This window comes from Berghia stephanieae, chromosome 15 (assembly GCF_034508935.2).
Source record: "Berghia stephanieae isolate SIO BIC M18660-M18661 chromosome 15, UCSD_Bste_1.3, whole genome shotgun sequence".
Classification (NCBI taxonomy): domain Eukaryota; kingdom Metazoa; phylum Mollusca; class Gastropoda; order Nudibranchia; family Aeolidiidae; genus Berghia; species Berghia stephanieae.
In genome coordinates, this window is record NC_088374.1 from 7,491,607 (window position 1) to 7,516,606 (window position 25,000).

At 37.9% G+C, this 25,000-nt stretch overlaps 1 protein-coding gene across 1 annotated transcript in view; it reads left to right on the forward strand.

Annotated features, from left to right (window-relative positions):
• The window catches only part of LOC144960576 (tryptase alpha/beta-1-like), a 33,897-nt gene that overhangs the window by 7,452 nt on the left and 1,445 nt on the right, over nt 1-25,000 (forward strand). Inside the window, exons 5-10 of the mRNA XM_078893790.1 lie at nt 3,257-3,345; nt 15,852-15,977; nt 19,021-19,160; nt 20,781-20,923; nt 21,923-22,091; nt 24,039-25,000. The exon at nt 24,039-25,000 is cut by the window's right edge and continues 1,445 nt beyond it. Of these exons, the coding sequence (XP_078749916.1) occupies nt 3,257-3,345; nt 15,852-15,977; nt 19,021-19,160; nt 20,781-20,923; nt 21,923-22,090 (666 nt within the window). The 3' untranslated portion in view covers nt 22,091; nt 24,039-25,000. The remainder of the gene's footprint in view (nt 1-3,256; nt 3,346-15,851; nt 15,978-19,020; nt 19,161-20,780; nt 20,924-21,922; nt 22,092-24,038) is intronic.

Here is a 25,000-nt window from a genome sequence, read left to right on the forward strand (position 1 = left end):
AAAAATATACAACCAAGAACCAATAGCGACACTTTATATATTAATTAGATAAATTGAGATCTTGTGTGTGTGTATTCAAAAATTAAAAATTCGAACACCATATGGCAAAAATGAATTAAGGTGGCGTGTTGTCTTTGTTTTTATGCTTGTCCCTTTCTGTTTGAGTAGAAAACAATTTATTTGTATGTTTGATGAGCTCGAATTTTCAGGGAGAATTCTGAAAATGGCTGGTAAGGAGAGAGTTTTGGGGTTTTCGTGCGGGGATCACTTTATTTCTTTTTCTAAACGCATACAAAAAAAACAACACAAAACATTGGAGTGTTAGATTGGCGTCGATCTTTCAATGTCCAGTCAGGTCAATCATATTATAAAAAGCATGTATCTTGACATCAGAAGAATCGGTAAAATGTGACCCCTCGTCTCAAAACGGTATTAAGTCGGGATGATTAAGATGCTGAAAATTGAATTTGTAGCCAGAAATATCATGCTGAAGTTGAGTTTATATGCTTTATAGAGGAGAAGGAATATCATATTTTACTGTGCTAAATACCAACGTTTCATATTTTTGACCAGTTTAACTATAATTTGACTTTTTAGCATCTGGTCCATCCCGACATAATACCGTTTTGAGACGAGAGGTCACAAATGAGAAACCTTATCCCAACCAGAATTGCAGACTTTTTGAATATTTCTTTTGTACTGTCAAAGTTAGACTATTGCAATGCATAACTAATAAATGTGACAAAAGAAGAACAAACAGACAGTATTCAATTATTCAGAACAACCTCGCTTGGCTTGTTTTAAAACAATATAAATTCTACTCAACAATTCTCCTCTTTCAAGAGCGCAATTGGTTCCCTTATAGAGAAGTGAATAATTTATAAAATTGCTATCCCTGCTTGTAATTCTTTAGAACAATGTTTTAAATGTTTTTTTTTCCAATAAGAACCTTGTGATCGAATGATGATGATGATAAGCTCAAATTGGTGATCGTGAAAATATTAACGAAAGAATGAAGATGGAGAGGCTTCGTATGGGAACAAAACAGAATAATTTATTCCATACGAAGCCTCTCCATGTTCACTCTTTGGTTAATTTTTCGTTGTCTTGTGTTATGACACTTGGTTTTAGATCGGAAGGTCCTGGGTTCGAGCCTCGCTCGGCTCAAAGTTGAGTCTTTGGAAAAGTCTCTTTTGTCACATTCTCTCACCGTACTCGTGTTAAAATGAGTACCTGGCCTTTAACAGAAAAAATGTGAAATCGCATAACAGGCGTAATGTCTTGTTCTATATGTTACGCGTTGCTGTTGGTCATATCCCTCTGGATGTATTCTGAGTTAATGTCGGTAACGCTCGATTCCATGGTGCAGTCAGTCTTTGTGGACAATATATGTGACCCATCGTCTCAAAACGGTATTATGTCGGAACGAACAAGACGCTTAAAATCTGAATTAAATGTAAAACTGGTCAAAAATTTAAATTGTTGGCATTAGCACCCTAAAATATGGTATCCATTCTCCTCAATAAAACATACAAACTCAACACAAGTCTGATATTTCTGGCTATAAATTCAATTTTCAATATCTTAACCAACCCGACTTCATAACGTTTTGAGGCGAAGGGTCACATATTTTCAAACAAATGCTAAAATTGGATATTTCATCAGATGTTTATTTATTCAAAGTGTCAATATTAGTGGCATTATAACATTTTAATTTGAGCTTGTATACATGTTATACATGTTAAATGTTGCTGTTTACCAGGGACCCCTTGTAAAGCGATTTGAGCACATTTAGTGGATTTTGCGCTATATAAAGCTCATTTTAAAAAACTTTTAGCTCGAGGTTCGAGGGTTTTGTACTATTACTATTAGGGTTTGTTATAAGTAGCTGTAAATGCCCCTGGGTGTTTGTTTTTAATATTAGGATTAGTTAAAGGTACTAGGTCTTTTGTTGTTGTTTTTATTTTAATTTAGGGTTAGTAAAGGAATATTTTGGTTGTTTCCATTTGCTCGAGAAACGTGCGTTAGGCCTCCAATTATAGGTACTTAACTCACTCAACCCTAATATCGACTTTATCTGTAGTTTACTAGGGTTGCTTTTACCTTATGCCTATTTATTACATTTCTTTTGAGATAAATTATAGGCATAGTATCAAAGCTAATGTTTTTAGTTTTTATTTGTTAATGATAGTTGAATAAAACTATTTAATGTACATGCTGATTTCTAATTTTAAAATTTCCTATTTTGAAATATACTCTTCCACAAACAGAGAGTGTCTATAAACGTTTCATTGCTGTCCAAGCAGTGGTTTAAGAATATATTCAAACAACGTCATTCCAATGTTCTTAAGCGTCCAAATTTATTATATAATTAGTGCTATTCAACGTCATTCCAGTGTTCTTAAGCGTCCAAATTTATTATATTATTGGTCCTAATAGGGAATAAAAGCCGTGACAACAAACCATCTACTCTGTTGGTTCCAAAATCCCTGGGAAGTGTGTATGTAACCAGGCCTTCGGAGTACTAATAATGAATAGGTTACATACAGATAGCAGGGTTATTTTTCAGTAGTAGGATGCATAGGCAAATTCTTAGGATACTGGACGCGATAGGGCGATGATGAATGATCTTTATTGAAGACCAGCATATATTTAGATCAGAAAATAAGATACAAGAAGAGTATTACGCAAATAAAATTAAGTCCTCCGGAAGAGTTGTTCTACACTTCCAATGAAAAAGGAACCGCTTTTGGACATCACGCATGTCTTCCCAATTGTAAAAGTTGTTTTGTAACTAAATGTTAGTTCATTGTGGTCTTGTGGTATGACACTAGCTTTCGGATGGGAAAGTATTGGGTTCGAGCCTCATTCGGCGCATAGTTGAGTCCTTGGAAAAGGCTCTTTACTCAGTCTCGCAACATACTCAGGTGGAAAATGAGTAGCTGGCCGTTAACAGCGTTGTCTCTGTCGGAAAAAATGGTATTACCGCCTAACAGGCGTCATGTCTCATTCTACATGTTATGTATTGCTGTTGTAAAGCGTTTTGAGCACGTTTAGTGGATATGGCGCAATATAAAAATTCAAGCTTTTGTTGTTGTTTTTTTTTAATTTAATTTTTTTTTTAGTTTTTTTTTTGTTTTGTTTTGTTTTGTTTGTTTGTTTGTTTTTTTTTTTTTTTTTCCTTTTTTCTTTCTTTTTTTATTGACATTGTTTTTTTTTGTTTTTGTTTTTGTTTTTTTTTTAATTTTGTGTCCAGGTGTCATTGATGTACAACGGCCAGCATTTATGTGGCGGGACTCTGATAGACAACCAATGGGTCATCAGTGCAGCTCACTGTTTTGAGAAGTAAGTTATACGGATATTAACCAGTAGATTTTTGACCAATCAAAACAAACAATTTGTGACATACAGTCACACATACTCGGACAAAAATAATTGGTTGGTTATAAACAATAAATTGAATGAATGAAATCACTTTTTTCTGTTCATTTAACGCAAATTGGGTGACTAGTTACCGCATGATTTTCTCGATAATATTATAAACGTTTAAGTTCACTCATAGTTTTCTCTTTGGTTCTATTGATCAAGCGGTAGAACAGGGGTATTTTACTTAGACACATACCATTGATAGTAAAACATGTGCAGCTTGCTATAATATATTATCCAATCACTGCCATTGTTTACATTATGACGATTGACCGAGAGGCGTGGTTATCTATGTGCCTATTGAGTGAATGCGTTTTCCTACCTGCATCAGTATCTCAACTTCGTGATTCAGATACATTCATTTTCGTCTCGGTCTGCCTTCAGTTAATGAACAACTGGCGTGTTATAGCGTAGCCATCGTAAAGTTATAGCCTGACACTCAATGCCAGTCTTTTGCCACAAAAGAAAATAAATCGTGAATTATATTCAATAGTTCAACCAATGAAATAACTTGTTTCCATGAACTCTACTAACGACGCTACACAAACCTAAAAAATGACGTCAAACTGCCAGTCCTAGAAGGTTCTTGTGTCAGGCTATATATGTTAACGATGGCTACTACGGTTATAGGCGCTATACATTAGTGCAATTAACTTAAAAACAAAGATATAAAATATACCAGCACACAAAACCCGTGTAATCGAAAACATGGTATTTGTTGTTGTTGCTGTTGTCGCTGCTGCTGCTGCTGCTGCTGTTGTTGACACCTTAAATCTAACTAAAATCTGCGTCTAATCCTGACATAATTGAAAATCAGATTTACTCTTTTGACGTTTCTATAGTTACTGACTGTAACAATTATTTTATAGGAAATTGTTCAATGGATGCAATTTTTGATCAACATTATTGAAGATTTTGTAACCTCGAATATAGCCCTCCCAAGGTCGGACTCTTCCCTTGGTACCAAATCCACTATGACGTCAAAATATTATGTTTTTCTCCTATATAAAGCATTAAAAAGTGACTCATGTCTCGGAGTTTGGCTATAAACTCAATCTATTATTCCTTCATTCAGTTTGAGGAAAATGTGCCACAAAATTGGTATACTTTTTTATGCCAGACCCACAAATCAGGTCGCAAAACGGGTCTCAACACAGTTAATGTATTTTTGTTCCCTAAAATGTTGTCTTTAATCCTATAATAACGAAACAGAAAAATTAAGACCACCCAATATAGGTAATTAATTTTTGATTAGAAAAGATCCAAACCGTCCTATAGACACTTCGAAAAGTACCCCCACCCCCTTCCCCAACCCGGCTTCATTCATGGAATTGGTGATGTACATTCCCCAATTGATCAACAGTTCAAACAAATTCGATAAATTGAAATCGACTTTAATGAGAATATTTAGCTTTAAATCGTTGAATAAATTACGAAAGTGTACCAGCGAAGCAGGTTGGGTGAGTGTGTACTATTTATTAAAGGTCCCACATTCTTTTATATGTTAATTGAACGGCGAGCAGCGTGGTTCTAAACAAAGAAAATTGGTATTTTTTTATTCTTCATGCTTGCAAGAACTTTACAAATGTCATGTGATCAGAATGTACAAAAACAAATACATGATCATATTTATAATGTTTTTCTCCTCTGGATACACTTTTATGCTCGTCGGAGAAGTATTTCATAAGGGCGTTCGCCATTGTTCCGATAGTTTAGAACCAGTGACTAAGTTACTATGCGTCATTAGGAGGGAAGTGACGTCATGACTGTTGAAGCCAAATCGTGCTTTACCGTGAGATAGAATCAACGAATGTAGGTAAATTATAACTAAAGAGCTAAGTGACGGCAACTCTTTAGTTAAATTCTATGTTTGCTAGTAAAGGTTGACTGGGTTTAGTGCCATGTTTTTGACAATGGGGTTGTAATATTTGTCTAATAATCAAGTCAAAAGTCAATAAGATAAGATAAAATAACACCGAAATGCCTCATGTGTTCGTTCGTCTTCACTTCTTTTTTTATCAAAAAATCAAAAGCCAAAAATCAACAACATTGCAGTCCAAACAGTTCAGAATAAAGGCAAATTATAATGTCGTAAACAAAGGGAAGTAATACTATAAATTCTTCAGTCATCTATATTTTCAACATACTCCTCACCTGGTCTTAGCCTATGTAAGACCAAAGAATCCAAATTTAATCAACCAAAATAAAAAATAATAATAATAAAAAGCCAACAAAAGCAAAAACAAAACAAAACAAAGCCCCAAATTAAGAGTAAAACAAAATGACAAAATGCACTGTCTGGTTCAACTGGTAGTCCCAAACACCCAAAAAAATTTACATGATCTTCTCATTAATCGTAATTAATAATCTCAAATAATTACCCAAAGATACCCGTTACTAAGGGAAATCAAAGAGAACATAAAGTCACAGAATTGCTTTCTGTTCTGGCAAAATTACAAAAAATACGAATGAAATAATTAAGAATAGAGTTAGAACAAAGTCATAGTCATAAGACTAAAATGCATTTAGTTCCAACCAACATTTAAAGATCCAACACATTTCTAGGCCTAAGAGAACGGCCAGAACGAGTTCTTTGTGATTCTCCCATTGACCCAACTCTCTCATTCTCTACCAAGCGTTCATCACAAGTCTTTATATTGTTCTCAAGAAAAGAATTATCATCACTAGTAGACCAATCCTCAGATTGATCCTCAGTCTGATCCAATTCCAATGGTACCAATCTCTGAATGGGCCGGTCAAAAATTTGGTTTCTGGTTCGAATCTGAGCTGCTCGTAAGCACCCGTCTGTGCCAGGAAACAGTCTTAGCACACGACCCATATCCCACATCATTATCTTCTTATTAGGATCTTGGATGAGAACCAAATTTCCCTCACACAATCCATGTTTTCCACGTTTATTTCTTTGTAAAGCAGGCAGGGTTCGAATGTATTCTAATCTCCACACGGCCCAGAATTGGTCAAGTAACCCTGTATGCTCATTCTCAAGAGTAGGTAAATCTAAAACCTTATTTAGATCTGTGACCTCCACTGGTGTTAGTGGGCAACCCCTTCCTATCAGGAAATGAGAAGGTGTTAAATAACTTTCATTTTCAGAGGACCCTATTAGTGGTCTAGAGTTAATACAAGCTTCAACTTCAGTTAAAGCAGTTTCAAGTTCCTTTCGGGGGATTGACCGCCTACCAATGGACTTCCGAAGACTAGATTTAACTGAACGAACCATTCTCTCAAAGAACCCTCCCCACCATGGGGCTAACGCAGGTTGTTTCTTCCACCTGATAGTTTCATGACCAAGTTCTTTGTTAATCAAGGCCTGCACTTTCCTAAAGGTTTGTACATTGTCAGAATTAGATTACAGCAGGCATAGCCCGCCTCGATGCGAATTTCTTCAGCGCCAAGCAGAAATCAGCAGCAGTCAAGGAATCCACTAGTTCTAAATGAACAGCCCGTGTAACCGCACAGGTGAACAACAAAATGTAGAGTTTCTTACCGTCATTGTCTGAGTAAAATAAGGGTCCTGCATAGTCAACACCTATAATACTGAAAGGTGTGGCCTTGGATATACGGTACTCAGGCAATAGCCCAGTGCGTTCCTCCATTAACCTGGAGTCCTGTCTCTGGCACTCCACACAAAAACGTATGACTCTTTTTGCCATTTGTCTAAAAGACATAATCCAGTATTTGTTTCTCAATGAAGTCATAAGGAGGTTAACACCAGCATGTTTCAACAGTACATGCTGTGACTTAACTAACAACTGTGTCACGTGACATTTAGGTAGGATAATAGGGTACTTTTCATCAAATGATAAGTCTTGACTCTTTTCCAATCTTCCTCCTACCCTAAGTAAACCGCCCTCTCCTAAGAAAGGCGATAGTCGCCTCAAAGGCGAGCCTTTCCAAATGACTCGTCCCTTCTCAAGATAACTTACCTCTTCTCTGAAGTACTGACTCTGAAGGGATTTGAACAGAAACAGTTTAGCCTCAGTCAGTTCCTTGTTGTGGTCATCCTTAATTTTTTGTACCTTTTTCACAAAACTCAATACTAAGACAATTACTCTCAGTAACTTTCCAAAGCTAGAAACTCTTCCAAAATCTATAAGGGGTATGGTGTCTGTTTCAACAGAACACACATTTGGTGTCTCTATCATCTCTTGTTCTTCCTGTATTGAGTCAACGTCATATTCAGTGAGTGTCTCTTCATCACTATGTGTCTCTTGTTCTTTTAACCAGTCAGGTCCTCTTAGCCACCTGTGTGAGGTCAGTAAGACGCTAGGACTCACGCCTCTAGTCAGAAAATCAGCGGGATTTGTCTCACCTGAGCAATGTCTCCAATGTGATGGGTCAGTCAAATTTTGAATCTTCATCACACGATTGCGGATGAATTGCTTCCATCTTGCTGGGTCCCCCTTTATCCAATTTAATACTATTTGAGAGTCGGACCAAAGGGTGTATCAAATGTTAGTGTTCAACTCAAGGGAGGTTATAATAAATTTCAAAAGTCTTGCGCCTAAAAGAGCAGCCAATAGTTCAAGTCTGGGTAAAGTGACCTTTTTGAGGGGTGCCACTTTGACTCTTGACATCACTAAGGAAATGTTAATCTGGTTACCATCTGTGGTTTTCATGTAAGCACAACATCCGTATGCTTTTTCAGAGGCATCAGCATAAATCAACAGCTGGTTTTTTTCATCACTTGTCCAAACCCTGAGTGTGATACAGCGAGGTATCCGCCATTTCTTTATTTCTTGTAAGTCCTCCACATTTCTCTCGTAAGCATAAAGCTTTATCCAGCTTCCTGGTCAATCTGTTCAAGCGTTTTTCTGCAGTCTCTCTATTGTTTAACAACAAATTCTTGCAACCCACATTTTTTCATGGCAACCTGACAGAGTACCTACCTTCATTGTAGTTAATCTGATCTGAAAAGGAAGTCAAAAATTCATTCTCAGTCTTCTCATCACTTACCTCATCTGGATCAATTCCAATAGATTCTAGTTCCCACATTTTACGAACAGTCCCATCAGAGACTGCTGTCTGACAAAACATTATCTGAGATTTTTTACTTTGAACAATTTCCCCAGATTGCTCTCTCAGGCAAGCTCCAGACAACATCCACCCAAAGACAGTTTTTTGAGCTACCAAACCTGTGGATAATGAACTTTTCTGATCTTTAATAAGAGACCAATACCAATCCAATCCTATCAAACCAGCTACCTTGACAGTTTCACTAATCTGATAATTTTCAACAAAAGAGATGTCAGGGAACTCCGACAGTACTTCCTTGTCTACTGCTGATCGAAACATAGGAGCGCAAATAGTTTTCTTACCAATTAAATTGATTTTATTTCCCAAAAACTCTAATTGGAAAACTTCCTTTTGCTCTGGTTTTCCACTATCTCCACCAAAACAATGATATTTTAGATTAATCGGGTCAACTCTTTTCAATCTAAGTTTCTTAGCGCAGTCTCTAGTGATAAAGGATCTGTCAGACCCGCTGTCAAACATGATGCAGACCTTGATACCCCGAACCATCACATGTACAACTTGCATAAGTGTGGTTAACTTCTGTGAATGCACATGTGAGAGTCCAACATGCACTGAGGGGTCAGCATCAGATCTAACAGCTGTCTGGTCAGTCTGTTTTGGATTGATCTTTTGTTTACACAATACTGAATGGTGGGATCCCTTGCAAAAGTAACACGAACGATTACAATCTCTCGAGAGATGTCGACCTAAACACTTGAAACAAAGTCCCATTTTCTTAATTTTATCTCTTCTTTCCTTAAAGTTCAAGTACCTAATATCCTCACATTTGTCTGCGTAATGGGTCTGACCACAAAACACACATATTCTTTTAGAATTGGAATCATGTACAACGAAAGAAGATGCAGTGGGGTGGTATTTCTTCTCCTTATAATCACTACGACCGGATCCACTCGATTTTTCGGGTTGGAACGTCTGGGATTGCTCCCTTCTACGAATTTCCTCAAACAAGAATGTAAGGAGATATTCCAGGTCTCCTTCGTGCCCCTCACCGTTCCTGGCCCACTCCAATCGAATTGTAGCTGGAAGCTGATGCAACACGAGTGGGGTAAGGAAAACGCCATACTGCTGCCCACTGATGTTCAAATTGTCCAAACTGCGCACATGATTTTGTATGCTGTCATACAAGTTCCACAAGCTTTTTACCGAAGTTGAGTTATCTTTCGAAACAGAATTTCCTTGTAAAAGGTCCTGGATATGACCAAACATTATCCGTTCTGGTCTACCAAATCGTTTTTGTAGAATGTCCTTAACGTTTTCATAATTTCCTTCAGTTAAGGAAAGTCCTATTATGGCAGATGCTGCCTCACCCTTGACTAATGATTGAAGATAGGTAAACTTATTGATGATTGGAATAGAAGATGAATCAATAACTGCCGAAAATTTGTCCCAAAATGGTTGCCATTCATTATAGTCTCCAGAAAAGGTAGGAAGTTCTAATTTTGGTAATTTTGCATCACTATTATTTGTCGAACTATTCGAACGAGTCGTTTCATTGTTAACGCTATTACTAGTCTGTTGCGCTAAAGAACCAAGTTTTCCTTTAGCCTTCAAAAGTATGTCCATCTTTCCGTCACGAAAGTCAGCTGTATCATCAATGTCACTTTCTAATTCATCAATGTTGTTTCCTAAAGCACTTTCCACTTCTAATTGCACATCGTCTAGAATTTTCAACAGTTTTTCGAATTCATCAATAAGTGCTGTAAGTTCGATGTGTTCAATGTCTGTTTTTTTCCTGCTCGAGTCAGCCAGCCTCTTGCCGCTACTCGTTTTCTTTTCGCTTCCTCATCCATAGTAGAAGCGCACTATATTCAATTAAGTAAACATCAAATGTTATTTTCAAGTACTCCAAATCAGTCAACACGATAGCAGCATCAAAATGTCAAAAACACGAAAACCGCATCCAATTTTTAGTTTAGCCTAAATGTGTCCAATGGTGTGTCAAATTTATTGAAAAACGAATGTCGATACTTGGCCTTACCGTGACCTGAAACCAAGGCCTAGTAGTTCAAAATTCAGACGAACGAGTTCAAACTGTGAATTCGATCACTCTAAAAGTTGCTAAATCTTTACCTTATGACTCCCGGGTTTTCGGCACCATGTAATATTTGTCTAATAATCAAGTCAAAAGTCAATAACATAAGATAAAATAACACCGAAATGCCTCAGTCATCTATATTTTCAACAGGGGTTTTGTTTTGGTTTTTGTTGTTGGTGTTTTTTTTATTTGTTTTTGTTTGTTTGTTTGCTATTGCTGTTTACTTGGATAGCCCTGTTGCTGATTTTGTTACTTTGCATTTATTTGCGAGGACGAGAGACGCATGCGCACAACCAACACGACGTTCTCTCTCTCTAATAACTTTTCCACCGGTGACGTCACAGACTATGGGTGCGTCCAATCAAGGGACGCTACTCTTTTGCTAATCTCATTCCCTATATTTAATTGTGTAATGGTAGCACGTCTGACCCAGTAATCAAAAAGTCTGAGGTTCGATCAAAGTCGAGGAAGACTGATTATTTGGGATGGGTTTTTTTTGTTCCTGTATCTGTCTTTCTTGTTTTGTCTGTTTCATACACATTTGTTCAGATCTTTATCTTACACTGATACCTACTCCCTATTTTCTCAGTTTTATAATTTCAAAAATCAACTACAATATTTTCGTCCTCATCCTCTCGTGTTCAATGTATGTGTTGTTTGGTGCAAACGAAGGTTCATTGATTCAAACGGGTACCATTGTGAAGAATATAGGAGTTGAAATTGACCCAACAATCAGGAACTACTGTGGTTTAATGGTAACATGTCTAACCGGTAATCAGAAGGTCTGAGGTTCGATCCCCAGTTGTGGCAGACGGTTTTTCATGGGATGATTATTTTTCCTTTTATTATTCTTTCTTTTTTTTGGCTGGCACCCTTCATATACGCTCGTTTAGATCTTTATTCATCTTTATGCATTTGATCTAGATAATATTGTTGTCATCACCATCATCCTTATCCCAATCATGATCCCCATCACTCCACCTACCATCGTTGTCTTTGGTGGCTGTCATCATCATCACCATCATCATCATCATCATCATCATCATCATCATCATCATCATCATCATCATCATCACCATCATCATCATCATCATCATCATCATCATCATCATTACCATCATCATCATCATCATCATCATCATCATCATCATCATCATCATCATCATCATCATCATCATCATCATCATCATCCATTCTAATAGCTACAACTACCTCCAATCCCCAGCATATACAAAGACTTATGGCGAGTAGCTTTAGGGGTCCACGACAACCGCTTCATCTACCGAAACAACTATCTAGCTATTACATACATCTATGTACATTCCAACGACCACCACAACCACCATCACCACACAACCATCAGCAATGTAGTAACCACAACAACCACCATTATCACCACTACCACCGCGACACCCACTACCACCATCACCACCACCGCCATTGCCACTATAGAAATCTCGAAAAAACTTAAGAACAAAATGATTAAACACAAACGATAGTAATTTAATGAAACTTGAATGATAATAAAAGAGAAAAATTTGATCAGAGATCTTAGCTTGTTGTTGTTATCAGTTCATGACTTGTGAGAGATAGGAAGACTCCGCTCGCTTTGTCCAAAGCTCCATTCGTCTTTTCTCTCCCTACACATCCCCCCCCTCCCAGCTGTATACCACGTAGTTTACAGCGCTAGTCTTGATATCGAGGAGGGAGCCTTGATTGTCTACCGGACCTGGTGGTAATTGTAACGTCTCTATTTGGGCAGGTTTTGTCCGATACCGCCTCTTCCAATGTAGCAGGTTTTGTATCTGAACCTGGTCCTAATTGGGGCTTCCTTGTTTGCTGTATTGTTGTTGGAGCGATATGTGCTGCTTTCAGGCGATCTACAGTTATCTTCTCTTTTTTTCCTTTAATGTCTAATACAAAATATTTGTCATTTGTCTCTAAAATTCGATAAGGGCCGTCATACTGCCGTTGTAAAGGGGAACGGTGACAGTCAATGTGAACGTAACCCGGTAGAAGTTAGATTGGTAGGCATGTATACAGGCTGATTCCCATGAAAGTTGGGCGGAGTTGAAGCCAGTGATTGCATGGTTGCTTTGAGTTGTTTCACGAAATCTGAACTAGGCTCTATGTGCGGAGTATTTTTGGGTTGCAGTATTTCTCCTGGAAGACATAGTGTTGAACCGTAAACCATTTCGTCAGGTGAGCAATCGGCCTCAAGTCTCCAAGAAGAACGAATTCCCAGAAGAACCAATGGGAGTTCCGAGTACCAATTTGGAGAAGTTTTTCAAGCCTTCAATGCACTTTTAAGTTGTCTGTGAAAGCGCTCGACTATCCCGTTTGATTGTAGGTGGTATGCCGTCGTGTTGTTGGTCTTGATGCCAAGCAACTTCCCAAATTCTGACCAAAGCGTCGAGGTGAATTGTCTACCTCGGTCAGAGGTAATGTCTGTTGGCACACCAAACCGCGATATCCAATGTTGTAGAACAGCTTGTGCGCATGTCGTAGCATGTGCATCTGGTAGTGGAATTGCTTCGGGCCAACGAGTAAAACGGTCTATTATGGTGAAAATGTATGACATGCCTTGACTTGTTGGTAAATGGCCAACAAGGTCAACGTGTAGGCTAGAAAACTGTGTGTCTGGTTGTGGTAAGCGAACTGATAACGGTGATTTGGTATGTTGACTGATCTTTGATGTTTAGCAGGCATGGCACTCTTTACAGCAGCGACGAATATCTCGTTTCATACTCTCCCAAACAAAACGCTGACAAATGAGTTTTTGTGTGGGTCTTGGGCCAGAGTGTGATAGGCCGTGCAATTGGTCGAAAATCAAATGTGTCCACGATTTGGGTAGAATGGGCCTTAGTCTTCCAGTTGACGTGTCAGAGAGGATGACATGGGTGTCGAAGTCGACATATTGGAGATTTAAGCCTGTTGCTTTCGACATGTAACTCTCCATCTCTCCTGAATCACGTTGGTCTTTAGACAAAGGTGCAAAATCTCCCGAGGATAGGTTGTGATCTCCCTTGGATGATGCATTGATTGTTAAACGGGAGAGGGCATCAGCGACGACATTGAACTTTCCTCGGAGATGTGGTATATCTGTAGTAAATTCGGCTATGTAGGAGAGGTGTCTCGTCTGTCGGGGCGATCTATCCGTTTGACTTCTGATCGCTCTAACTAATGGTTGGTTGTCAGTGTAAATTGTGAACGACTGGCCTTCCAGAAAATGTCTGAAGTGTTTGATTGCGGAATAGGCGGCGAGGAGTTCTCGATCAAAAGCACTGTATTTCTTCTCTGTTTCAGACAATTTCCGTGAGTAGAAAGGAAGGGGAATCCACGATTTACCATCATGTAGTTGCTCTATTTGCGCAACAATAGCTACGTTTGAAGCATCGACAGTGAGGCTCGTCGGTACATTTTGACGAGGATGATGGAGGAGGACGATGTTTTTGAGAGAGTTTTTGGCTTGTTCAAAAGCCTTTTGACAGTCTGTGGACCATTCGATACGTTGGCCTTTGCCGATTGCCTGAGCATGCAGTGGAAAAAGTGTGTCAGCGATTTGTGGCATGAACCGATGATAGTAATTGATCATGCCGAGAAATCGTTGGAGCCCGTGCGGTCAGTTGGTGGTTCACTGTTGACTAATGCGGAAACTCGGTCAGGGTGTGGAAGAATACCTTGCGATGTGATACGGTGGCCAAGAAAGTCAAGTTCGCTAGCCCCAAATACACACTTGCTTTTGTTGATAACCAACCCGTTGTCAGAAAGAAGCTGAAACAGATGGTGAAGGTGTTCACGGTGTTCTTCATGGAGTGGCTGGCTATTAGAATATCATCGATGTAGCCGAATGCGAAAGGAGCGTTTCTCAGGATTCCATCCATAAGCCTCTGGAATGTCTGGGCAGCATTCTTAAGGCCGAATGGCATACGTACAAACTCCCAAAGGCCAAATGGGGTAGTTATTGCGGTTTTTGGAATGGATGTAGTTGCGACCGGTATTTGGTGATAACTCCTAACAAGGTGACTTTAGAGAAAACTTTGCACCCTGCAAGTCGTCTATTGAAGTCCTGAATTGTGAGGTAAAAGACATCTGTCATCTTTTGTTTGTGTGTTGAGGTGGCGATAGTCACCGCAAGGTCGGAGTTGCCCGTCAGCTTTGGAACAACATGAATAGGTGAAGACCATGGAGAGTTAGAGCGTCGAATGATCTCCATTTCTTCCATAGCCAGAAATTCTTGTCGAGCTCCTTTCAGTTTATCCTCGGTAAGACGACGAACTCTGGCGTGAACTGGCGGTCCGTCTGTAACTATATGCAGCTCCACATAATGCTTGTTGACAGGTGAACTGAATCTCGGAGTAAGCAATTGTGGAAATTCTGATAACATGCATGAGTATGAGGTTTTCTCTGCGAAGGAGAGTCCCGAAACCGAGTGGGAGGTTCTAGTTGGCTGAAGCGAGGCTAAAACAGTTGCTTTCGTCTCCAAATCCTGTCAGCGCCTCAGCTAGAAGTTCTACGTCGACGATATTCTGACTAGCTAAAATGCATTGGATGTCAGTGCCCGTTTCAATGTTTGGGCGTCATCATTTAATGAGTTGATTTTCCTCAGCAGCGCTGTTGGTCGTTTGTGATAAGGTCACCCATTCCGTTGAGATTAAGCAGTTCGAAATCCTTTGGGGCTTGAGACTTGCCGAATGTCTTGATTAGTGATTTTTTAAGCGTCTCATATTTATTTTCATGTGGAGGGTTTGTGAGTACTGCCTGCATTTCTTCTGCAGTGTTTACATCTAGAGTGCTAACAACATAGTCGTATTTTGTTTGGTCTTCTGTGATACCGCGAATGTTAAATTGTGCTTCAATTCTTGCGAACCAAACGTCTGGTGACTTTGTCCAGAATTCTGGCAGTTTTAGTGAGACTGCCCCAACCGTGCTTTGACTTTGTTGGGAGGATTGGAGGACAAGGAGTTGTTGAAAAAGGTCAGAAAGTTCGTTTCTTTGTTCCTCATGTTCAGCGTCGGGGTCACCAGTAGGGAATCTCGAAATAACTTAAGAACAAAATGATTAAACACAAACGATAGTAATTCAATGAAACCTGAATGATAATAAAAGAGAAAAGTTTGATCAGAAGTCTTAGCTTGTTGTTGTTATCAGTTCATGCTTTGAGAGAGAGGAAGACTCCGCTCGCTTCGTCCAAAGCTACATTCGTCTTTTCGCTCCCTACACCACAACCATCATCATCATCATCATCATCATCATCATCATCATCATCATCATCATCATCATCATTATCACCGTCATCATTCTAATAATCACAACTACCTCCAATCCCCAGCACATACAAAGACTTATGGCGAGTAGCTTTAGGGGTCCATGACAACCACCTCATCTACAGAACCAATTATCTGGCTGTCACACACATCTATGTACATTCCAACTTTAACGCTGACGGCAGGAACAAGTAATTATTTGATTCCTCAATTGCAAGTATAACTAATCACCACTAAATGTTATTATGTTGGGATAGAATTGAAACCAAATAGGAAATATGGAATCAAAATGAAAGGAAATGCAAATGTTGATATGTGTTCCAATTATGGAAGGTGTGCTTTAATATACCATTCTCTCATCTCTTTTTATTATTAAAGGAGTTATTTTTATCGTGCCCAATAACATATAGAGCTTGCGATACAGATATAACGAGTTAATAAATACAAAGAAATGAAAGAATACGTTTATTCCACCTCTCCAAGTAATATTATTAGATGTTGTGTGGCCAAATGGCATGGTATATGTACTTCTATTCACCATAATTTGTATCTTTCTTCATCTGTTAAATGACAATTTGACCCAAAAACACATATCTATATATATTTACTAAGAAATGATAGGATTTCCCGAGGGGAGCGGTGAAATAATATACGATTCTTACACTATTGCATTTTGGAATTACGGACACGTTCCTGCACGAGTTTGCGAGTAGCCTACGGGTTGGGAAAAAAAAGTTCGAATTCTAAAAAGCAAAAGTGTAAGAAATAAAACCAAAGCTAGAGGTGCCTCAATGAGCCAGTAAAATGGAGAGAAAAAAATAAAGTGAGTAGATGTGACTCATATGTAAGGGAACAACACAAAACAAACAACGTTTCGGCCCTTGGCCTTCGTCAGGAGACAGTAAACACAAAAACAAATATGTAAATTTGCAAAATATCATATTTCGTCAAATGTGGAAACAATTACAAAATATCACATTTCGTCAAATGTGGAAAACAATTGTTTCCACATTTGAGGAAATGTGATATTTTGTAAATTTACATATTTGTGTTTGTGTTTACTGTCTCCTGACAAAGGCCAAGGACCGAAACGTTGTTTGTTTTGTGTTGTTCCCTTACATATGAGTCACATCTAATCACTTTATTTTTTTCTCTCCAGTGTAAGAAATATTTTATTCTGTCCCTCAATTAATTTTGATTTCTCTATCTTTGAACACAAGACATGTTCAAAGATATTTAAATGGTAATTCTTTTTAAAGAAACACATTTTTAGTGAAATTTAACGATTTTTTATCTGACGTCACATATCAAAATTATTAACACATTATCATAACGCGTTAATATTTAGGGAAAGGGGGTGAAATATTATCCATTCAATACATAAGATAATATAAGATACACTCACTACAACAACGAAACGGAGTCAATAAAACTGACAAAATCACATATTGAAATTTCATTTAAAGAAAATCCACAATAAACCAGTCCTTTGTGGAACGGTCTTTGTAATTATTTTAAGTTCATCAATAATAATAATAATAATAATAATAATAATAATAATAATAATAATAATAATAATAATAATAATAATAATAATAATAATAATAATAATAATAATAATAATAATAATAATAATAATAATAATAGATCTTTATTGTCCATAAATATGGCAATTTGTCATTTAGTTACACTTGTTATAACGTTAAACGATAACTGTGACATTGAACAGATATTTCACTCCTACTTATTTTCTCTCTCTCTCTCTCTCATTCTCTCTCTCTCTCTCTCTCTCTCTCTCTCTCTCTCTCTCTCTCTCTCTCTTCCTCTATTTCTTTCACACGTGCAATAGACACAACATAAACATATTCATTTCGTTTTCAATTTGTTACGATTGTTGCAATTCGACACCAAAAATTATCGTCATTATCAATTGGTCAGTTAATCTTACATTAAATAAATTAATCAGTTAATCAGTCAACGAATCAATCCTTGGTTTTTCTGTACCATATGAAATATTCAAAAATTTTCTTGCTGATGGAACGAACGTTGATTTATACTTGTTAGATCTACATTTAATCTGACAAAACCTTCTCCCAGATGGTAAAAGACTAAATTCATGGTATAAAATATGTTTTTTATTGTTGGTAATTGAGAATGCTTTCCTTTCTATTGCTTTTCCATGAATTCTTTCTACTCCATCAAGAGGATGGTTTATTATTTTTGATGCCTCTTTGATAGATTTTGAATTTTTTTTATTTATCTTTAAGTCAGCATCCTCCAAACCATATGGTGCAGCCAAACGCAATTACACTTTTAATCAATGAGTCATAAACTCTTAACATAGTTTTCTTCCTTACTTGAAATGTTCTCAATTTCCTTAGGATGTATAATATTTGGGCAACTTTCTTAGATATTATATTAATATGTTGAGAGAAATTGAGGGAACTATAAATATATCAACTATCTCAACATCATCTTTACCGATCGCCACACACTTTAAGTCGTTTTTATTTTTTACACCAAACACCTGTTCTTTCGTTTTTTCAACATTTAATTCAAGCTGATTTTGTTTACACCAATCAAGGGCCTGAATTTGGTAAATGATGCATTCCTCTATTCAGACCATATGTCCTATAGAAGCCGGAGTTTATCCCGGTGTCTATTGCTTGAAACCGCCGATAACAATTGTTTGCTACACCTTGGTTAGGGCTTTATTCTATCACAAAGTACTTTCCGACAGATCGAACAGATCCAGCTACCCAATCTCTGCTGGACGGACAGCGAAGACAGAACAAAAAACAATCTTGACTTCACTGGGGATCGGCCTCTGCCCCTTTGATTATGAGGCGAGGGTTCTACCAAATGAGTTATATAATTTGAGCTTTATATGCGCTATATCCACTAAATGTGCTCAAAGCGCTTTACAAGTTGGTCCCTGGTCAACAGAACATTTAACATGTAAGACGGGACATGACGCCTGTTGGGCGATATTATAATTTTTCTGACAAAGACGACAATGTTAACGCCCAGGTACTCATTTTACACCTGAGTACAGTGAGAGAATGTGAGTAAAGAGACTTTTCCAAGGACTCAACTATGCGCCGAGCGCGAGGCTCGAACGTAGGACCTTCTATCCGAAAGCGAGTGTCACACCACTAGACCACATAGTTATCGGGAACACCGATGATCCATTCCCTCAATACATTGAACACCATTTTTATCATTTCATTACAGCAACGACATTGCTATTCTACAACTGGAGAAGCCAGTGGATACAAACACCACTGAGGTTAGAGCCGCTTGTCTTCCCACAGCCAATGACGACTTTGACAATCAAATGTGTACAGTTACTGGCTGGGGATCAAGTGTGGAGGGTTAGTTATCATCATCATCATCATCATCATCATCATCATTATCATCATCATCATCATCATCATCATCATCATCATCATCATCACCATCATCATCATCATTATCATCATCATCATCATCATCATCGTCATCATTATGATCATCATCATCATTATCATCATCATCATCATCGTCATCATCATTATCATCATCATCATCATCATCATCATCGTCATCATCATCATTAACAAAAGCAGCAACAGCATAGTCTCAATTACATTATTCATCTTTGCCAAAGCTTCACAATAGGATTCAAATTTCCGAATATTTAGCATATCTATAAATCTGTCCAAGTCAAGTAACTGTGAATATGATCAAATATAAGACGGTGACATTCAGAACGATTATATAATTATCTACCTTAGAGTTCGAGTGTACCATCAGGACACAAATTCCATAAGATATTTACCTCAGCCTACTTGGGTATGGATTAGAACCTGACAATTTACAGTAAGAACGCCAGAGGAAGAAGTACACCTGTCGACCTCTTACTATGTTATGAATTTTGGGTCAATGCCAACGAAAGAGTAAATATGGAGAGGCTTCGGATGGGAACAATACAGACAATTGACTTTTCGGGTACAAGTCCTTCGTCAGAACAACAATAAATAAATGAACGGGGAAAACAAATAAAACAAAATGCAATATAACTTTATCGTCTGTACAATATGTACATCGGAGTTCCAATCGGAAGTCTCTCCATTTTCAATCTTTCGATAGTATTTTTACGATTCCAGGCAAGCATTGAGTACAGACGATACAATTTTTATTGCATTTGTTTTGATTTTATACACGGAGGTATTTTTGTTATTATTGTTAGAACAGTGTTATTTGATCACTTCTCACTAAATAAATATTGAATAGTAATATAAGAATTTTAGGCTCTACATAGTTATGTTTGCTGGTATGTTTCATGCGTTTGTGTGAGTAAATTACAGATATGTGTAGAGTCTATGACACAGTAATTATTCACGAACAGGAGATGAAATTGAATGCACTCAGTTTGCAGCCTAAGGGTTATTTAAATAGATAAATATTTAAAGGGCATTTTTCCATATTACAGCAGTTCCTGGTTTAAGAATGTATTTGATATAACTGAAATGATAACCCTTTCCATAGCAACTTCAGGAAAAATCGTTACATCCATAACGATACAAACAAACAACAATTTTCCCTATCAATTTTGTTTTCAAACTCACAAAATTTGAAGAAATATGTTTGTTATAGTTACAGCTCCTTGATGGTGAGTCGCAAGTGTCGTTTTGTTGAACGAAATTATGTTTAGCATGTACTTTAAGTTGTAGTTTTAAAATTATATGTTTATTTTGGGGAAAATCCGGGAAACCTTCGGTAAGGAAACAGAGACAGACAGACACACATACACACACTCACGCACAGAGAGAGAGAGAGAAAGAGAGAGAGAGAGAGAGACAGAGAGAGAGACAGACAGAGAGAGACAGACAGACAGAGAGAGAGAGAGAGAGAGTTAAAAGTTAAGCATAAAATTCAGTTTGATCTATCCCTCCCGACGTAGTTGGTTTTATATTTATTTGTGTGGATTTTAACTTTGAATTAATCTCCAGATGGCAATACCAAGAGATACCTCCAGAAAGTCTCCTTGCCAATACTTTCCAATGATGTCTGCAACTATTATTTGGGCAGAGGTGTTGTAGGAACCAAAACTTTGTGTGCTGGCTTTGTCCAGGGCGGGAAAGACGCCTGTCAGGTAAGACTGTTCTGGACTCTTCTGGTCTCTTTTTCAGTTTTACAACGACCTGGAATAATGTGTATGAAACGTTTCCGTTTTGAGGCCACATCGAGGAAAAATGTATAGTATGGAGAAGTACTGGATGAAAACAAGAGAATAAGAATATACATCACGGTGTCATTGAGTATACTAGGGATTCGGTTGACACGGTATCCTGAACAAGGCTGCGAGAGAGATAAAGTATGTGTGTGTGTATGTGTGTGTGTGTGTGTGTGTGAAAGAGAGAGAGAGAGAGAGAGAGAGAGAGAGAGAGAGAGAGACTGAGCCATCCAGCTGTATATTTTTATTCTCTATTTTCATCTGGCACTTTTCCATACCCTATAATTCTCGTCTGTGCGGCTATGTCGTCTAGTGATATGACACCTGCCTTCGGAACGAATTATCCTGGGTTCGAGTTCCGAGAGGCGCATTGTTGAGTACTTGGAAAATGCTCTTTACTCACATTCTCTCACCGCACTCGGGTCTAAAAAGAGCACCTTGTCGTCCAAATTATCAAAGAATTATCTGTTATCAGTGTATGTGTCACAGTGCGTCTCTTAGATCTGGTAAAAAGGAATTTGCAAGAGTCTAGAGTCTAATCCGGATGGTATATAACAATTGATCATGACCATTCATCCCTAACCTGACTTCACGGAGCTTTAAATGATTATTCTATATACTGTTCTGATTAGAGCAGACTGGCTCAGGGATAAGGTCTTTTCCTCGTACCGGAAAAGTACTGAATTCGAATATCCACTGGCCTTTTTTGCCTTGAGCAAGTCACCTCGCCCTAGACCCGATTTCAGGCGCAGCACTGCGTCTGACGCCCGGGTTATTCCATTCTTCCATTGGAGTAGACCCTAAAGACAAATGTCCCGTATTTGATGAATAAAGTTAATGTTATTTTTATTCTTATTATTTTTAATTCTTTACTTTGAACTTTCAATGTCTTGGAGTGTCTCCTTTCTTCTACGACAGGGTGATTCTGGTGGTCCTTTGGTGTGCAAGAGTAACGGACGATGGAATTTGGTGGGTATTGTGTCATATGGGTATGGGTGTGCTCAACGTTATGCTCCTGGTGTGTATACACGTGTGTCAGCCTTCTTGGATTGGATCAAATCGGCTAAATCGCATTCTCATAATTAGGGTAAGTGGTGGTGGTGGTGGTGGTGGTGTTGGGGTGGTAGTGGAATTAGTGGTGGAGGTGGCAGGGGGTCTGGTGATGCTGGCTCTTGGTGTTGTTTTTTTGTTGTTGAGGTGCTTGTGTTGGTGATGCTGGTGGTGGTGGTAGTGGTGGTGGTGGTGGTGGTGGTGGTGGTGGTGGTGGTGGTGGTGGTGGTGGTACAGGTAGAAGTGATGGTTTGGTGGAGGAGGTTGTAATGGTAGGAGTGAAAGAGGTGGTTGTATGGGTGGTGATGGTAGTAGTGAAAGTGGTGGTTGTATGGGTGGTAATGGTAGTAGAGAAAGTTTGATTGTATGGGTGGTAATGGTAGAAGAGAACGTTTGATTGTATGGGTGGTAATGGTAGTGGTGAAAGTTTGGTTGTATGGATGGTAATGGTAGTAGTGAAAGTGGTGTTTGTGTGGGTGGTAATGGTAGTAGTGAAAGTGGTGTTTGTGTGGGTGGTAATGGTAGTAGTGAAAGTGTTGGTTTTTTATGGGTGGTAATGGTAGTAGTGAAAGTGGTGTTTGTGTGGGTGGTAATGGTAGTAGTGAAAGTGTTGGTTTTTATGGGTGGTAATGGTAGTAGTGAAAGTGGTGTTTGTGTGGGTGGTAATGGTAGTAGTGAAAGTGTTGGATTTTATGGGTGGTAATGGTAGTAGTGAAAGTGGTGGTGGTATGGATGGTAATGGTAGTAGTGAAAGTGGTGGTGGTATGGGTTGTAATGGTAGTAGAGAAAGTTTGATTGTATGGGTGGTAATGGTAGTAGAGAAAGTTTGATTGTATGGGTGGTAATGGTAGTAGAGAAAGTTTGATTGTATGGGTGGTAATGGTAGTAGTGAAAGTGGTGGTGGTATGGATGGTAATGGTAGTAGTGAAGTGGTGGTGGTATGGATGGTAATGGTAGTAGTGAAAGTGGTGGTTGTATGGGTGGTAATGGTAGTAGAGAAAGTTTGATTGTATGGGTGGTAATGGTAGTAGAGAAAGTTTGATTGTATGGGTGGTAATGGTAGTGGTGAAAGTTTGATTGTATAGATGGTAATGGTAGTAGTGAAAGTGGTGTTTGTATGGGTGGTAATGGTAGTAGTGAAAGTGTTGGTTTTTATGGGTGGTAATGGTAGTAGTGAAAGTGGTGTTTGTGTGGGTGGTAATGGTAGTAGTGAAAATGTTGGTTTTTATGGGTGGTAATGGTAATAGTGAAAGTGGTGGTGGTATGGATGGTAATGGTAGTAGTGAAAGTGGTGGTGGTATGGGTGGTAATGGTAGTAGTGAAAGTGGTCGTTGTATCGGTGGTAATGGTAGTAGTGAAAGTGGTGGTGGTATGGGTGGTAATGGTAGGAGTGAAAGTGTTGGTTTTTATGGGTGGTAATAGTAGTAGTGAAAGTGGTGGTTGTATTGGTGGTAATGGTAGTAGTGAAAGTGTTGGTTTTTATGGGTGGTAATGGTAGTAGTGAAAGTGGTGGTTGTATGGGTGGTAATGGTAGTAGTGAAAGTGGTGGTTGTATGGGTGGTAATGGTAGTAGTGATGGCGATTGAGGTTCTGCTGGTTCTTGATGTCATTTTTTAGATGGTGCTAATAGTGGTTATGGCAGTAGTGAATTTCTGGTGGTTCATCGTTTTGAATTTCTTGTAGTGTTGGTAGTGGCAAATGACAGTTATAATAATGATAATAACAATGATAGTGGTTTGATGATGATGATGATGATGATGATGATGATGATGATGATGATGATCATGATGATGATGATGATGATGATGATGATGATGATGATGACATTTTGTAATTATAAACTGTTTTATAAGGCATTAAAAGGATAATTCCTGTACTCATCCCTTGATAAGATAAGAGGACAATGATGATTTTTTTTCTTTTAACAATATGGATATGTTCTGTTTAAATCTTTTCTTTTTATTTATATTTATTCTATCCTCAGACTTCAAGTAAGACCGCTATTAAAAAAGAAAACCCAACAAGAAAGCCACAGAGTTATCAAGCTTTGAAAGTAGCCTATAGTCAAGACTGACAAAGACTAATGAGATATTTATAATTCAAGCAGTTATCATAACTAACTCATATTAAAACGTAGTTCAACAAATCCGGGTTTAAACAAATAAATTGGCCAGAAAACTGTTTAATAGATAATAATTGTTATAAATATCAAACATGAGACGTCCAAGAATTCGATATAATCTTTAACCAACTTTCTTCTTACCAATTGTCTAAAATTCGTCAAATCATTCGTTACGATTCATAGAACATATATTTTCTTAATTACAATTGTTTTCTACACAACAAAGTTAGAAAAAATCTATTTGTTATAGTCATAAAATAGGGAGCGGTGGGGGCAAGACTTTAAGCCAGAGATCTTAAATAGAAAATAGAAATACATCCCATACTAACACATATTCGTTAGTATATAGGAAGTTAATGCTGTTTGTAAACCTAGTCTTGCTGATAAAGTTATTTGTAGTATTCACAAATTGCTTTTGAGTTGGAGTCCAAAACAATTCAATCTTTGTGTTGTGAGAGTATGGCCTTCCGCCACGTAGCCTTGGTATTCCATGAAGGAATATAGAGAATCCATCAAACACGATGTCTGATTTCAAAGGGAATCAACAATGAAAACTTTAGTCGGTCATGAGAGGGAGTGAAAGACGTCACATGTTTAAGACATTTTGACAAGTTGGAGATTGTTAAAATCCCTTGATATATGAATATGAAGAAAACATTGTCTTAATAATAATAATAATAATAATAATAATAATAATAATAATAATAATAATAATAATAATAATAATAATAATAATAATAAACTTCATTCATCCTTTTCGGAAAATGTACAACAGATGTGGCAAAGAAAAAAGATGGATTCAAGTATTGACATTAAACATACAC